Source organism: Xyrauchen texanus, chromosome 47, assembly GCF_025860055.1.
Source record: "Xyrauchen texanus isolate HMW12.3.18 chromosome 47, RBS_HiC_50CHRs, whole genome shotgun sequence".
Lineage (NCBI taxonomy): Eukaryota > Metazoa > Chordata > Actinopteri > Cypriniformes > Catostomidae > Xyrauchen > Xyrauchen texanus.
The window spans coordinates 14647413-14665992 of NC_068322.1; the positions used below are offsets into that span (position 1 = coordinate 14647413).

At 37.8% G+C, this 18580-nt stretch overlaps 1 protein-coding gene across 2 annotated transcripts in view; it reads left to right on the forward strand.

The window, feature by feature from the left end:
* Positions 1 to 18580, forward strand: part of LOC127639278 (apoptotic protease-activating factor 1) — a 40372-nt gene that overhangs the window by 11521 nt on the left and 10271 nt on the right. For both annotated transcript variants that reach the window (XM_052121202.1, XM_052121203.1), the window contains exons 20-26: positions 69 to 188; positions 559 to 684; positions 3844 to 3969; positions 7522 to 7650; positions 7873 to 7998; positions 8928 to 9053; positions 11945 to 12091. In XM_052121202.1, the coding sequence (XP_051977162.1) occupies positions 69 to 188; positions 559 to 684; positions 3844 to 3969; positions 7522 to 7650; positions 7873 to 7998; positions 8928 to 9053; positions 11945 to 12091 (900 nt within the window). The remainder of the gene's footprint in view (positions 1 to 68; positions 189 to 558; positions 685 to 3843; positions 3970 to 7521; positions 7651 to 7872; positions 7999 to 8927; positions 9054 to 11944; positions 12092 to 18580) is intronic.

Below are 18580 nucleotides of genomic sequence, written 5' to 3' on the forward strand. Positions count from 1 at the left end.
GATTTTTGCTGTTATTCTCTGCATAATATTGACCTGTTATCACATAACGTGTTCCCACCTGTGTTTAGATGTGGGAGACGGACAGTGTTCACACTTCCTCTGCTGTGGCTCTGAAGAGGGACTCTGATGTTCTGTTCTCCCAGAATGATGTTACAATAGTGGCAGCTGACAGCAGAAACCGATTACAGGTACTGCCCACCGGACACCTGCATACTGTGTTAGATCTATCTAAAGGGTGTGAAAACTGCATTTTGTCCTTTTTTAAATATATTAGTCCTGCTAATATACAGGGCTTCCTCGAGGTTGCACTCCGTAATATTCTGTGTTTTTGCGCTGAGACCTAGCGCCATAGATTTAGGATAGTGCACATGAATCATTTTAAACACATTTTTCAAAAATTCTATTTTACTATTACTATTTATTTCTGTTTTAAAAAATCACTAAGTGCACCTTTTAAGACCCATTTATTCTACTATTTGATTTTGAAAATAATGGTTTTGCTCATTCCTGTTGTATATAGTATGCGTTGTTCTAAGAGTGTGTTATGTTGGCCATCAGGTACGGACTGGATCTGCAGGTGCTATTTTGTTTGAGAGTGAGGAATTTCCATCTAGGATCCGCTGTACGTGCATCTGCAAACATGCTCCTCTTGTGGCCCTAGGGGCTGAGAATGGAATCGCACAGGTATCAGCTCACAGCTGTACAGTCATCTGTCTTATCCTAATAGTATTTCAGTTTCATTAGGGTGTTGGCGGAGACTATCTGGCTGGTTTGGGCATACAAAGCACTCTTTGAGTAAAAATATCCAGCAGGTTGCTTGTGGGTGTTTTTACTCTGTGCCATTGAGATTTACCACACCTGTCAACAGCACACAACACTCTAATCTCTCTCTTTCTCTCTCTCTCTCTCTCTCTGTGAATGTCAGAGTGCTGTAGGCGAGTATTGTCCTCATGTGTTGTAAAGTCTGTCCTGTAGTGCAATAGATGTGACTGATATGTTAGGGACAGTGGGGAAGCCCAGAGGTAACGGCTGACTGATGTAATGAATATATGTGTGTGTGTGTGTGTGTGTGTGTGTGTGTGTGTGTAGCGTGTATTTATCACTTTGTGGGGACCAAATGTCCCCATAAGGATAGTAAAACCCGAAATGTTTGACCTTGTGGGGACATTTTGTCGGTCCCCATGAGGAAAACAGCTTATAAATCATACTAAATTATGTTTTTTGAAAATGTAAAAATGCAGAAAGTTTTCTGTGAGGGTTAGGTTTAGGGGTAGGGTTAGGTTTAGGGGATAGAATATAAAGTTTGTACAGTATAAAAACCATTATGTCTATGGAAAGTCCCCATAAAACATGGAAACACAACTCTGTGTGTGTGTGTGTGTGTGTGTGTGTGTGTGTGTGTGTGTGTGTGTGTGTGTGTACAGCAGGCCCCACCTGAGCTTCACGTCCATCCATTTCTATTTATTACACCCCTTTACTGCCAACCAACATCTATTTATTTAGATAGCTCTTCTCTTTCTCTTTGGGATTGTTTGTCTTCAGGAGAGCGATTTGGACAAGACAGTTAAATTAATCTAAGGTAAATTAAATAAAACACTTTAAAGGATTGTTCCCTCTTTCATTGTAACTTATTTTATTGTATTTACATCACTATAAATGGGATATTTTGTTTTCACAAACCAAGGGGCGAGTCAAACTTATTGTCAGTGGTAACAGAGCTTAAATAGTTTTTAACATGGAACATTGCATTAAACATTCCTGATGTTTCCTTTACATTTCTAACAGCGTGAAAAGCAGCTTACAAATTAATATCAGAATGCAAGCATGAAATTAAGCGACTTTCTACAGATTCTAGTACTGTGTTTATGTAATCTGCATTGAAGGCTTTACATCTGCAGGAATACAGTTCCATTATTAAACACCAGAGGGCAGAAAATCATTATGGCACTGTACAAGACATGAATGGCACAGACGAATCCAGCAACACTTGCAGTGAAAAACTTTATTAGAATTAAAATAAATAAAAATGATCCAACACGTTTCGGCACGTAGGCCTTTATCAGGGTTGAGATAAAAATACACAACATTCTTATTTAAAACAACTCTGACCATTGAAAGCGCATGATTATGATTGTTGTTTCTATCCATGCACTTTGTGAGTAGGTAAAGTAGCGCCAGATCTACTTCTACAACTGTGCAAGATATGGCAAGCTATATAATAACCAATAACTGGACAACCAAAGCTAGACTTAAAGTGAAGGCAGTATATCAGTAACGGTACATTTGTTACATGTTTTGTTTTCCCCTCAAGCAGAGCCTGCTGTTAGTGAAATGACAGCAAAAAAGACAGCTGGATTAAGCAACCTCTGGGGGGTGTTGAACTTTGAGTATGATTTTGTGCTGGCATTAGGGCTAGAGACAGGTACAGTGCAGGTATGTTAAGCGGTAAGTGTGTTTTATGGGCTGTTCACACTGACAACCATGTGGTTAGTTTTCTGTTACAGATTGCATTGTAGAAATGCACAGTTAGCAGTTAGCCTTCATTTATTAATTCTAATAAATTAATATGTATATCAGACATTCAGAATGGCCACAATTCTGTCGTTTTTCTGCACCCTTTTTTTTTTTTTTTTTTTATAAACTATCTCCTTATATACTACAGTATGTGGGCAGAGATAAATGATGTAGAACAATGTCTTTACTTCTGTTGGCAGTTGCTGCATCACATCACTGCTCATTTGCATAAAGTTAAACTTTGTCTTGTCACTGGACAGGCCCACATTGTATCGTAAATGGTCACTGTTAATTATTTTGCTTCATATCATTGCTTAGTAAAAATAAATGACTTCCGGTTGCTTTGGTGCTGTAAATCGCTGTCAGTGTTTGCAACCCTTTACACAAATAAGATCAATGACTATAAATTATTATTGTTTTTTTATCCAAATTTGCCCAGAAAACACATGGATTGAATGTCAGTTTAAATATCAATACTGTGTATCAAAAATGTACCATGAAGACTTCAACACTGACATCATAATTTGCATATTATGTACACTCCCATATGTCAATCACAAGCTCTGAATCTGCATTACACAGTGCTAGATGCTGCTTCATGAAGCTCACACAACATCAGAACACCAGTCCAGGATCTGAAGCCCACAAACATACTTATAAATTACTCTCCAAAAACACAGCACATGTTCCTATTGCCCCAGGACGCTTTTGAAATTAGCATTTTAAAGATTTAGATGTGATAGAGAGGGGCCGTAGTCAGCCCTGTCTTCCTGAGGGGGACACTGTTAAAGGGGAGGGAGAACTGATCTTAGAATCAGCTCTTATAAACAACCTTTAAAAACAATATGGATGCATTAGCTGATGAATTCTAATATTGTAGCTTTAGATGATTGTAATGAGTGGTTCAGGCCAATATCTGAAGGTTAATTTGAGGTCAGTGCAGGGTGCTAGTATCTGTAGTTTTATATTGTGTTCATTATCAGAAAAAAAAGTATTTTTAATGAATCTCTCTCTGAAGCTTTGTGACCTGATCTGTCGGGCACGCCTGATTACTCTTATTCAGAGGATGTGATTTGCAAAGTCAAGTGTATCTCAATTTTTTTTTCTCTCACTGTGTCCTTTGTCTCTCTCTTCTATTTTTTTTTTTGTCATCTCTAAAAACAGAATATATTTTTTGTTGTTGTTTGGTGTTAGAATATTCTTTTTCTGTCCTTCCTTCAAATTGACCCATCACAGTTATAATTTTTTTTTTCTTTGATGTGCTGTTGAATCTCACCTCACCCCTTTCTCTCTCTCTCTCTCTCTCTCTCTCTCTCTCTCTCTCTGCAGGTGATTGAGGTTCCATCTGGAAACTCTCTAGCAGAGCTTTCGGGTCACACTAGAACAGTTCACCACTGTCAGTTCACTGATGACGGTCAGACCCTCATCACATCCTCAGAGGATACCACTATTCGGGTAATTCACCTGCATCAGCACCTGTTTCTTATCACCATGGAGATGAGAGAAAAGTACATGAATTAGTCTGTTAAACATATTTGCCTCAAGTCATTCAAAGCAGTGACTACATTTAAAAATATTCTGTACTACTTGGATAATAATGTTTATATTAAGCGTGCTAAGCGTAATTGTTTTGTAGTGTTGTGCTAGGTAGCTCTGCCTACATTATAATTTATTGGTTTAAAATCCATCTCATATAGCTGGTTATTTTATTCTGTGTTCTAACTAGCACGGAAGTTAGATAAACAGTGAGATGTGCATTAGGGTTAAGATTTGGTTGAAATAATTGGGCAATTTCATATTTTTCTCTCTTTTGTATCACATTCTGTCTCTTCATAAACCAACTAAATGAGTTGTGTTTTCCAAGATTAGCAAAATTATCGCTGTTCTTCATCAAGAATATGCAAAATCCATGCCAAGTCAATTGTACCATCAACATTCACAATTTATTGTGATCAATATCAATTTGTTCTGTAAAGTTTCTCAAATTGATGCCCCCAAGTAGGATAGACTGGCCTTCAGATTATCAAAAATCCAGAGTTTCTCACCGGTAATTTCAATTTGGTGGTGGCGTTCATGTGTGCTGAACTTGTAAATATGATCAATCCGACGTGATTTAAATGCACCATTACATCTAACAGTGCATTCTGAAAGTATTCAGACCCCTTCATTCAAAAAACAGATTTAAATTGAAATTTAGCTCCGGTATATCCCATTTCTCTGGATCATCTTTGAGATGTTTCTACAATTTGATTGGAGTCCACCTGTGCCAAATTCAATTGGACATGATTTGGAAAGGAACACACCTGTCTATATGAGGTCTCCCATCTGAAAATGCATATCAGATCCAAAGCAAAGCCATTAGGTCAAAGGAACTGCCTGCAGAGCTCAGAGACAGGATTGTGTCAAGGCACAGAACTGGGGAAGGCAAACGTTTTTTTTGGCTGCATTGAAGGTTCCCAAGAGCACATTGGCCTCCATTTTTAAATGGAATAAATTTGGAACAACCAGGAATCTTCCTAGAGCTGGCTGCCTGGCCAAACTGTGCAGTCGGGGCAGAAAGGCTTTGGTAAGAGAGCAGAACCTGATGGTCACTCTGGTTGAGCTCCAGAGATCATGTGGGGAGATGGGAGAAACTTGCAGAAGGACGACCATCACTGCAACACTCCACCGATCTGGGCTTTATGGCAGAGTGGCCAGATGGAATCCTCTCCTCAGGGCAAAACTCACAAAAAAGCACCTAAAGAAATCTCAGACTGTGATAAAGAAGATTCTTTGATCTGATGTACTGTTTTGCCTCAATAGACCTTTACCACAGACTGTGATTACACTTTTCTGCCTTATTTAGCAGCGTAAATAAGTATTGAGTGTAAGTTTATAGCTTTGTGTTATATTACCCTGGAATTAGTTTAAAGTAAAAAAAATTACCACAGCTTTGAGGGGGTTTCGATTACAGCTGCTGAGAGTGTGACAGTACATTTGGCATCTTCTCCCAACTGACTGTCTTAATTTTATTTTTCTTCTGGAAAATCATTCAAATGTAATAGTGGATTTTTTCTTTTACTCTTGGAGCAAATGGGTAAGTGAAAATAATATTTTCTGTGGTCTCCCATTCACCAATGTCAAAGTTTACCCTGTAAATGTCCTTGAGTGGCTCAGCCAGAGCCCAGACTTGAACCCAATCGAACATCTCTGGAGAGACTTGAAAATGGCTGTCCACCGATGGTCCCCATCCAACCTGACAGAGCTTTAGATGATCTGCAGAGAAGAATGGCAGAAAATATCCAAATCTGTGTGTGCAAAGCTTGTCGAATCATACCCCAAAAGATTTGAAGTTGTAATCACTGCCAAAGTTGTTTCAACTAAGTACAACTTGTTTCAACTTAAGGGTCTGAATACTTATGTCAATGTAAGATTTCAGTTTGACTCTTTAATAAATATGCTAGGTTATCAAAAATCAGTTTTTAACTTTTTCATTAAGGGGTATGGAGTGTAGATTGATGTGAAAAAATAATAATTTAAAGCATTTTAGCATAAGGCTGCAACATAACAAAATGTGAAAAAAAAATTAATGGGTCTGAATATTGCACTGTATGTTCTGATTGGCTCTAATCGCACAGCATCTTTAATTTAGGACAGTACATGTATTTGTATTATTATAAGTTGGCATGTCATGCCTAGCTATTTTATCCTGCTATTATTATTTTAATTGTATGCCTTTTTTAATTCACATCGTTTTTGTCTGGCTGTGAGAAGAATTGAGGGACTGTTGTCATGTGAGTTCCCGATGTAATTTAATAATCACTCCATCAGTGCACAAAACTTTTGCTGCAGCTGTTCTCTCAATTTGGGAAGTTTGAGGCACTGGGTTGTTACAGGGCTTACTGAGTTGTTTTGTCATTGATGACAAGCTCCTGTAGTTCAGCAGAGCATGCGTGAGAAAACAGTTTAGTAATTGATTGTTGTGAACAGCTGCATGCACATTAAAATTAGAAACTTACAAAGGCATTCCAAGTGCATCTAAAACTAAAATAAAGGATGGTAATATTCATGAACATGACACTTTTGAAAAGATTTATCATGTCAGACCAGTTTCAGTTATATAGTGTTTATCAAAAATAGATTCTAAACCTTATAGGCTTTTAATCACTATACCTTTTATAAGCTTTTAACCTGGTTTTAATTTAATAAAAATTACCAATGAAAGCTGGCTTGTCAAATCACAAACAAACATCCATGGAGGCCTTTTATGTCTGTAGACCCCTTATAAGGTTTGGCTACCTGGACTTTTGGATCATGAAAATTATGTACCGCACAATACATTTTCTTATTACATGGGTCTCTAAAATACTCTTGTGGCATGGGGGGCGTGGTCATGTGTCGGTCTACGGGAGAGGGAGAGAGCGGTAAGGCTTGTCACCTGGTTTGTAATTACCTCTAACACCTGTGTCTTGTGACGCCAAATGTCGAGAGAGGGAGAGAGTGAGTGCATGAAGTCCGACAGCCAGAGTGGAAACCTGTGCCCTGTCGGAAAGAGAAATATAATTGTAACGACGGCTACCGTCGTGTGTGTAACAAGTACAAGATTAAAAGTACTAACATTGAACCTACCTCATTGTCTCCTGACTCCTCCATCACTCCAACCAAACCAGTTTACAACTCTATTCTGATTGTTCAATGGCGCCATCTAGTGGTCTGATATTCCTGAGGAACAACCGCAAATCAGTGGATTAAGATATATCAGAATGCTCATCCGGGTATCTTTCCTACTTCTCGGATCACTGTGCAATCTCTACAAGGGTAGGATAATAAAATAATTTCAACTCATCAATGTCTCATCCATTTATTTGGCAAGCAGTCTTGTATTAGGCTGGATAATGAGGATGAAGTGATTTTCACAAAATAAACCCAGATAGGTTGATCAGGAACCCGACTTGAAGCTAACCGTACATTATCCCTTACGTAACTTTTATTAGATGGAGGTTGAATGCTCTCTGTCTCCCTCTGCAGGTATGGAAATGGAGGACAGGTGAGTATTTGGTGCTGGAGGGTCATAAGGAACCAGTCAGAAAATTCCACCTGTTGAACTCCTCTTCCTCGCCTCATCTGCTCTCATGGTCGTTTGACGGCACTGTTAAGGTAATGACAGCCTCTGTTCTCATTTCTAGCTGTTGCCTGTAAAAGAAGCTTAAATATATAATGCATAATTAGAAGGATGCCGTAAAAACATAATTTAGCTCTGTTCTATGGAAGCTTTCAGTAAAGAACATTGCTATGTTCTGTGTAACAGAATGTTTGAAATTGTGGCACTTCTTGTTCAGCAAATAATTATAAGGTGGGTTTGTTTTTTGACTGTTGCAGGTTTGGGATCTAAGCAGTGGACAGAGGCTGCAGGACCTGGAGTGTCATAAGGGAGCTGTTCTGTCATGTGACGCATCTTCTGATGGACGGCTCTTTGCCACCTCCTCAGCCGATAGGACTTCCAAGGTCAGAGAAAGACAAAGTACAAAATGAAATCTAAAACTAACAGACAAAGTGTGAACTTAATTGAAATTACAAATTGAGTATAGAATAGAAGAAAAACTATATTAAAAATCCAAAACTATAATAACCCTGCTACAGATTACTACATCAGATCAATGTCAAATGAAAGAATGTTCCAAAAGCAGGGATAGAACTAAGAGGTTTAATGGGGACAGAGTTCTATTGTCTCAGTGACCTCTCTCTGTGTTTAGATCTGGGCTCTAACTGTGCTAACACCTGCTCCTGTTACAGTGAAAGTTTGTGTTTATTCTAGGTGTGAGTCTGTGTGAGAGCATTATGTGTGTGTTGATATGTCACAAGAGGCTTGTGCATATGATCTGGAGTAACTTTACGGAGCTTGGAGTGCTCTCATTAATGACGCCATGTACTGCCAAACACTGCCTAATTAACTCAGTGGGCCTTTGTTCTGGACTCCCACAAATACACACATACACTCATTGTGTCCTCTGTGTGTGGTATCAGAGGTCAAACTCGAGCTTGTGCATTTGAGAGCATAATGAGGTGAATATCTCTCGCTCCATATGACGTTGCCTCATCCAAAAAGAGCTTTCTAATGAGACGCCTTGTACACGTCTGTCCACCAGAACATCCTACTTGCCAACAGAGAGGGAGAATTTAATTTGCTGAAATAAAATGAGCTGATTAGAAAATCAGTCATGCCTAATGGACCTGCTTCAATTAATACCTGACTTTTGACTAAAATTATAAAAGTTTTAACTGAATGTCAGTGAATGGGACAAACTTGTTCAACAGTGATAGCCTTAGAGTAGAGAATGACACCAAACTCAAACGCTCTCTCTATTTGCCATTTGCTCTTGTTCAGTTTGTGCTGTAAAATGGCCATTATCTGCCTATTTTTTTTTTCCCCTTAGGTGTGGAGCACTGCCTCACGGGAAATGCTGTTTTTGCTGAAGGGACACAAAGACTGCGTCCGTAGCTGCTGTTTTTCTTGGGACAACAAACGGCTTGCAACGGGCGATGACAACGGAGAAATAAGGGTAAACAGAGACACAAGGAATTTAAAGGGGGCATGACATGAAGAATAATATTTTCCTTGATCTTTTGACATATAAGAGGTTAAAAACTATTAAAAACATACTGTAAGTTTCAGAACTCAAAACTTCCTCCTACCAGATGAGCATTTGTTGAAACCAAGCTGCCAAACGACACATTCTCTACTTCCTCCACATCGTGATGTCACGCTGTAGTAGATATTTGCATCTAACAGCCACCACAACATCACATTAATGGCTAATCAAAACAGTGAGCGTTTACTGTCAAATCTTAAAGGAAAAGAAGCACCAAAACTGAGCGTTTATTACTTTTGGCCGCTTGTGTATGTATGTATGTATGTATGTGTGTGTGTGTGTGTGTGTGTGTGTGTGTGTGTGTGTGTGTGTGTGTGTGTGTGTGTGTGTGTGTGTGTGTATATATATATATATATATATATATATATATATATATATATATATATATATATATAAAGAATGTAAATAAAAATAATAAATAAATCAAATTGAATAGAATTTTTATATATATATATATATATATATATATATATATATATATATATATATATATATAAAATTCTATTCAATTTTATTTATTATTTTTTATTTACATTTTTATATTTTTGAATTATTATCTATGGCTTGTTGCTGTTTTGTCTTGTTGTGCATTGGAAGCTCCTGTTACCAAGACAAATTCCTTTTATGTGTAAGCATACTTGGCAATAAAGCTGATTCTGAGTCTTCTCCTATAATGCCTAATGAGGTTGGAGAACAAATAGCAAGGGATCTGTGACCATTGCTCCATACTTCAAATTCCGAGGTCCACATTGGTGGACTCTCCACTTCAGTTCACCCCACATGTTTTCTATGAGGTTCAGGTGAGGGACTGGGGTAGCCATGGCAGAACCTTGATTTTGTGGTCAGTGAACCATTTTTTGTTGTGATTTTGAAGTTTGTAATGGGTCATTGTCCTGCTGGAAGATCCAAACACAGCACATTTTAAGCTTTCTGGCAGAGGCAGTCAGGTAATTTTGTTATTTTTTTATCTGTTGCTATTTGATAGTCCATGATGCCATGTATCCGAGCAAGATGTCCAGGATCTCTGGCATTAAAACCTCCACACAACGTTAAAAATCTACCACCATATTTTACCATGGACATGGAGTACTTTTTCATATGGCTACCTCTCTCTGTGTGCCAAACCCATCTCTGTTATTTGCTGCCAAAAAGCTTTTTGTTTTATCTGACCATAGAACCCAGTCCCATTAGATGTTCCAGTAGTGTCTGGCAAACTGAAGACACTTGAGTTTGTTGTTGGATGAGTGCAGAGGCTTTTCTCTTGAAACCCTCCCAAACAACTTGTGATGTAGGTGACTTCTGAATGTAGTTTGAAGACTTTCTGACCCCAAGACTCAAATAATTTCTGTAATTCTCCAGCTGTGATCCTTGGAGTATTTCTGGCCACTCGAACTGTCCACCTCACAGTGCATGGTGTCTATATAGACACACGTCCTCTTCCAGGCCAATTCGTAACATCTCCAGATGATTGGAACTTCTTAATTATTGCCCTAATGGTGGAAATGGGTATTTTCAATGCCTTCGCTATTTTCTTATAGCCACTTCCCAATTTGTGAAGCTCAACAACATTTGAGCACATCAGAACCTATATTCTTTGGTCTTACTCATTGTGATGAATGACTAAGAGAATTTGGCCTGTGTTACCTTATATTTATACCCATGTGAAAAAGAAAGTCATGGCTAAACAACTTCATGTTCCTAGTCACCCAGGAGTTCTAAAAAATGTAAAATATGAATGGGAAGACACAATGCAAGTACACTAGACAACAACAAAATTACATAGACTGCAAAAGCAACATGGAGAACAAATAGTCATATACATTAATAAAAAAAAGAAAATAAGATGGAGAGCAGACTTCTTGAAATCATAATCCCCAAATAATCCCCACGTTTGTTTTCCTATCTTCCACTGCTTCCTCTCCAGTAAAGCGCACCTGTCGTTTCATCCAAACTGTCTCTCTCTGAGCTTCTCCTGCTGTGAGACAGTCCCACTGCTCAGAAGTGTAAAGAAGGAAGATCTACCTCATCAATTAAAGATGCTGCTCAGAGAAAGCAAGAGAACCACAAAAAGCGAGAGAATGTTGTGATGTTATAATTCATGGCCTGTGGTGCTGTTTTTCAAAGCTTAATCCTCTATTATTTAACTCCACGACAGAGAAAAAGGAAATGCAATACACACACATCAGAGTGTTATTTATCAGGCTTTAATGCCTGTAAGTTAACGGATAAATATATATTTACATTCGTCAAGTCTTATTTTATCTTCTCGCAATACATTTGTGATCAGTTGACTTGATAAAAGGGGTCAAATCGTACATTTTTATTAATTGCTATCCCTGAGGCCCTCCTATAATGTTTCTCAAGGTTCTTTTGCACCAAAGCAGTTATAGTTGTGTTTTTTCACAGCCATTTTCCACCTTCTCTCTGAACTTTGTGTAATTAAAAAGTCAATTTTTGCTGCTGTGCCTTTTAGAAATGTCAACTTCACATTTGAAATAACTGTATGTTTAAACATGGATGATTATGCTATATGTACTGTATTCATGTTTTTGATGCCAGACTAGTTTGGAAATGGTCGTTTATGCAGTTTAGTTTATTCTATTTGCTCTGGCGAGGACTTTTCTGTTTTGAAAGTAACCAGATGTGTCTACAGTACATCAATTGAAAAGGACATTTTGATCCCACATGCTATATGATCCTTTTGGTACTTTTTTTTATCATCTTTGTACTGTTCAGAATGACTGTAAATGTATTCATAATTCCTCGCACTGATCTAATTTTGTGTTATTTGTGTCTTTTAGCTGTGGAGTATGTTGGATGGTGCTCTCCTGAAGATTTGTTCCCGGGACACTAAAGACTCCATGGATTCTTTCCACGGCGGCTGGGTGACCGATCTGCATTTCTCCCCGGATAACAGAGTACTCGTTTCTACGGGAGGTTACATCAAGGTACACACACACATGTTATATATGATCAGGCAGACGTTTGCCCAATCACTCATATGACAGAGTCAAATTATCATGTCAGGAACGGAGTGAGACTAACTTCCATCAACAATGTCACTTATTATCCATCATTCATGGGGATTTCTTTATTAATGTACTTTGAGCTGTCTGGGCATTGTGTAAGTGTCGGAGGCCTAATGATGTTTCATCATGCATCAATCCGTCAGTATATTAAATGTGTCTGTCAGGCTACTCATTCGCTACTAACCTCTGGAGCTGCTTGAGCTTGTGTGTGTGATGGATCCATCGGAGACTTGATAATAAGCTCTGATTGATCACTGGCTGTCCTCTCTTAGGATGCTGCTGTCTGTAAAAGCAGATGATAAATTAATCCCAGCCATCGATCATCATCAGACAGAATCAAACCTGCTCTAAATCTGTTGCGAGCATACAAAGAAAGGAGAAGCTTGAGTTGGAAAGGTGCATTATGGTTGATTATTTATGACTGAATAGTTTCTTGGATCAAATGCATAAAAGAGAGTGAATCTGTGGTATCGGCTCAATCTCAAAAGATAAACCGCTAGCTTGTGTGTGGTACGGATATTCATATTCCATTATCATGGATATATTATCATATTCCAAGTCTTCTGAAGGCATTCGATAAACTTCTAATATCATGAATAGACCGTAATTTGTGTCATTATTCACTCTCAAATCAAATCGTTGATAAGCTCTTCTTTACAGAGCTCAAGTCAAATACTGTAAGGTGACGTGTCAATAACATCAAACCTCACTGATTCGTGTACGTGTCTCGTGACCAAATGTCATGACAGAAGAGCCAATTAAGTTTTATTGTTTTTGTTGTGTTGCCATATTTGATCTGTGCTCTGTTTACATGAGTTTATAATGATGTGATTTTCTAGTGAATAACGATTTAAATGTAGGTCTTTTCATCATCAAAGTGATCGTCTGGCTTCAAAAGACTTGGAATATGACGCACGAGTCGCATGGACTACTTTTATACATTTCTGGGTGCTTTTTTTCCACTTTCAACTGATATTGTATGGAAATCTGCGATTGTGACTTTCTTGAAAATATAATCTTTTTTTGTTCTGCAGAATAAAGTCATATTGGTTAGGAACGGCATGAGGGGGAATAAATGATGACAGAATGTATTTTTTTGGGTGTACTATTCCTTTAATGAAAAAGCAGGTTGTCTAACTCTGAAATCAGAGCTGCTTCTATGAGGTACCATACACATTGTGTGTTTTGCAGAAGAAAGCAAGAAATGAGTTTGGAACGCTAAGAGGATGTGTAAAATTCATTTTCAACTGGAGGAAATTATCTCGTAATTGTCTATTAGGATCTCGTTCTTCCCTGTTCTCAAATGTTTTCTTGTCCAGTCCATTATTGTATAAATAAAAAGTGGTAAATGATTCTAAAATGAAATAAATACACTAAAATTAGTCAAGTGTCACGATTTAGAGGTACAGCTGCTAGACTTTATTCGCTCTGTAAAACTCCTGGTTATAACCTGTTATTCAGACAGGGGGCAGAGGGTCATACTGTATATCGCCATGGCTGAGCTCGTTCATTGTGACAGCCTCTCTGCCGCTGTTATCAGCTCTCTCTTTGATGTCTATGTTCCATGGTTTGTCATTGAGATGTTTCTGTTTGCAGCGAGCCCTCAGCCATGCTTGTTCTTTGACACATTATGCAGTTCAGCTTACCTGGTTACCAAAACAACATTGAATTTGACTGGCCAGCTGCCATCCACATTCATCTGCAGCTATTTAATACGATTTTTGTTTTGATCTTTCACTTTGGGATCTTTGGCCGTTTGGATTGTTTCGAAGGCTGGTAATGATTAAATTGGTATTTGACATTGTGCTTTTTGGGGACCCATGTCCTGATGTCCTTCTTGATGTAATAATCTGTCATGTTTGTGAGGGTTCTGTCATCTCTGTCTCCATGTCTGTCCTCATTAAGACAGCTAGACATGTCCTGTCTCCGGTCCAACCCATTTTTATTGACTGAGGACATTTCAGCAGGGTGCCCTCTCTTTTTTTACCATTCCCTTGGCTTTCCTTTCTCCTTCAGTTTTGCTTTCAGTCAGTATGTCGGCTTCGGTCTGTCTTTATTTCTCTGTATACCTTGGTAGACATTCTTTACAGCTTGGTAGTAAAGAATGATGTGACGCATCAACCTGGCATATTTAACAAAAAATGTATTAAATCAAGAATAAAAAAAAGAGTCTGTTTTTCTGGTTAGTAGTTTTTGTTTTTCTTCTAGATTAGCCTGCTTTTATTAATTTGTCAGACACTAAAGCAACTTTAAGGTGTGTGTAAAGTACATTCAAGTTACACATTGTATCAGTATCTGTGTATTTCGTAATATATTTTGAAATATATATTTATTTATTTCCAAATTAACTTTCAACTGTGCTGTTTAGAACATATATGTACTATATGTTTCAAATAAATGTTGGACAGAAGAATATATTTTGCCATATGGGGTGAGTGTGAGCAGGTGTGTACGTGTTCAGCACCCTAAACGCATTTTTGACTTTCACTCTGTGAGGTAAATATTTTCGGTGTGTGTGTTTGAGTGATTTATAGCAGCATCTGTCTCCATCCTAGTGTTGTTTAGCTTTCACTCATAAAAGACAGATGGTTATTGTATGTATGTATGTATGTATGTTTGAGTGACCGTGTTCCTCTGCACGAGACAAATATTTTATGGAGGAGAGGAGAAACGGATGATGAGGTTAGCCAGTATGTTTATCCTTTGGAGGGTTACGTCATGGTGTGGAGACTCATAGTAATTCACACACATCAGCTCAAGGGCATCCAGACCTTCACCTCCACCAAACACAATGCTTCTGTCACAACACTTTACTGTTGACAACATTCGGCTGCAAATGAGAAACTCTTTATTTGTATGTTTCTACTGTCAGATAACAGAGAGAAAATAAGCTATTTGACTCTGTTTTATAGCTGTAGCTACTCCTTGTGTCGTGGGTCTCAGTAGAGGGGATTTGGTCATGCTTTTGGGTCTTGTCTGCGAGTTCTTAAAAAGTTTCTGAGGTGTTTGTGTAATTCCACCAGGGAGATGGACTTCGGTTCACCTCCCACTGTCACAATAGAGTTTATACCCATCCCCAAGACAAAGAGTGACTAAAAGAGGAAAAACTGGGAAACTGGAGGGAGAGATTTGGAAAGATTTAAAATTGTTGTCCAATATACACCGATCAGCCACAACATTAAAATCACCTTCCGAATATTGTTTAGGTCCACCTTGTGCCACCAAAACAGCGCCAACCCGCACCTCGGAATAGCATTCTGATATTATATTCTTCTCACCACAATTGTACAGAGCGGTTATCTGAGTTACCGTAGACTTTGTCAGTTCAAACCAGTCTGGCCATTCTCTGTTGACCTCTCTCATTGACAAGGTGTTTCCATCCACAGAACTGCTGCTCACTGGATGTTTGTTTTTTTTGGCACCATTCAGTGTAAATTCTAGAAAATCCCAAGAACCCCAAGAATGGGGAATAAATGTGATCTCCGTGGTTTGGACCTGCTTTGTGGTTTAGCACTCTTTTGGTGGCACGAGGGTAACCTACACAATATCAGGCGATTGGCTGATCGGTGTATGCAACTATTAAAGGAATAGTTCACAATGAACATTGTCACCATTTACTCACTCGTGACATTCAAAGCTTGCCAAGACTTTCGGACAACAATTATTTTTATTTTTTTGGCATATAAGAAATTCCTATCTATTTAAACAAGGGAAGACCAAAATCTTAACACTAGGGATGTCGATTTAATGCATTAATTCAGTGCGATTAATTTGACAAAATTACGCAATTAATCGCACCATAATAAGGAAGATTCCAGAGTAATGCAAGCCTTTAATACCACTTGTTTACTCCAGAGGCCATTAAGTGAAATTTCAGCTGTATGAGCAACTCACAGTTTATACAGTGAAGAAAACACTTCAGTACGAAGAACAACGCAAACATACGTTAAATTCTTGCATTCAAAAAACTTGAAGGAGCGCAAATGCAAACTAAGGGATCTCAAGATGTGTTTAAAGATTGAGTATTAAACTATATTTAACTTGAAACAGTAAACTAAAAATGTTATGTTTATGATGCGACGCACCCGAGACACTACACAAGCATGTCTGATGCAGGTGTAGATTGACGGGCTCTTAAACAAGCCCTCTTAATAAATTTCCAACTGATTGACAAATTCACTTGTGAAATGGATTGCTGTGAACTGTATGCCAATGATTGACTTATAATCAATAATATGGTAGTAAACAATACATTGTATTCTAAAGCAGCTTTTTGTATTGTGGCAGAAGAGTTAATCATTGACAAGAATGTAATGCATTTTAAGTATCTGAATATTTTTTATTATATATATATATATATATATATATATATATATATATATATATATATATATATATATATATATACATTTTTTAATATTTAAAGATAACTATGTATAATTATATATTGATATAGATATGTATAATCTTTATATATTGAATTATTGTTATACGAGGGGCTTTCTCAGCAAATACTTGTATATGCTATTAATCGCGATTAATTAATCGGTAATGTAATGTAATTTAATGTGATTAAAAAATGTTATCGATTGACAGCCCTAATTAAAACCTGTTTGCTAAGCTTACGATTCAGTGGAATATATCAAATTACCAATACAATCTGACAACATTATCATAATACATTCTCCTACCTCAAATTATTAGGCTGAAAAGCTGTATTTTTTTTATGCTGGTCCAGCTATTGTGCATGCACCTAAATTAATACATGAGTAAATTGAAAAACAGTCTCCTCTTCCAAAAAAGGAGAATGGCTCTTTTAGCTGAATGATGGGACTTCCTTTGTCATTAATATTTAGTAAAATGTCCAAGCTGCTCTTTTCAGTACAAAAGTAGTTGGTGACCGTTGGCTTTCAAGCTCAAAAACGGACAAAAAAGCATCATAAAAGTAGTCCATATGACTCGTGCCCTATATTCCAAATGTTTTGAAGTCATACTATAGATTTGTGTGAGGATCCAGTGGTAATTTAAGTTATAAGTGGTTCAAGCGGCATGAGACTCAACAAAGGATGACAGAATTTTCTTTCTCTTTTTTTGGATTAACTATCCCTCACTATTAATATCTTTTCGGCCTGTCTTTGCATGCTCACACCCCTCCTAACTCACATACTTGATGTCCTGCATTCCAGTTTTGTACAAAGGGGAGATGTTTGACTTTGAGAGAAATTGCTTTTGTCAGTCTTTGGCCATTGAGAAGACAACCTTGAGTTCAGGTGAACCATTAACAAATCTACACACAGCACCTCATAAAAACTAGCTTTGAAACCTGAGCTCTGCTGGGTTTACTCAAGGTGTTCTCTCACACCACAGAGACTTACAAAGGAATAGCGGAGAAAGAGAGTCAAGGATTTCGAATCCCACGAGTTGTCAGGATTTTTAATGCCCATAATGACTCAACTCTGGCTTTATCAATTTGATAGTGATCTGACTGGTGACCCACACACTGGTGCCATGGCTCAGTGGTTTGGTCATGACTCCTGGCAGATTACCTGTTGGAGTGTGTTCACACAGGAAAGATCCTATGGAGGGTTGACAGCACAGTATACACTATTTCACATAAACACACACTCGCTGCAGGTGCACACTTTTAGTGGATTCCTCTGTAAAGGAATGTTTTTTTTCATACAGGCAGTATGTAAACTTGTATGTAAAAAGACTTATCCAACTTGTCCGTTTATCCGTTTGCCTAGTGAAAACACATGAAAATATAATGACACATGAAATAAAATGAACTGTCCATATTTGGATGTATGATTAAATGTTTTGTAGTATGATTAAAATCAGATTTTTTTCTGTTGGGTCTCAGTCTGAACGCTCAGGATCAGTAGTTGTTTTGATCATATGGGATGCAACAATGTGCGCAAAGTTGTCTCGAGCTGTGAGAATTTTCATATTTTTGCTCCCCATATAACTATGTATTGAATAGTGTATGTGTGAATAAGTCAGCGTATATTAAAGCAACATTTCCTATTTTCCATCCTCTCTTTCCACATTGACAGCTACTCTCAGGCCATGTCCACTTTAATTCATTTACGGTTGAAAACACATTGATTTTGCTATGTTAACATTATTCATACTGGAGACATTCAAAAATGCTGTCTATTACTGCTTACTTCAAAAACGAGGACGTTAGAAACATATCATTCCACCACAGAGGGACAGTGATTGTATCAGTATTTACTTCTTTAAAAAAAACTGCTAAGTTTGATTGGCAAGATCAAAAGTGCATATGCCTTTGCTGTTCCTGTGCATGTGTACTGTACACACGTGAATGCACTTTCTTTAAAGGCTCGAGTTAAGCATTAATGTTGCCAGCTGACACACTGGTTTATGTAATTTAGAGCAGAGCTC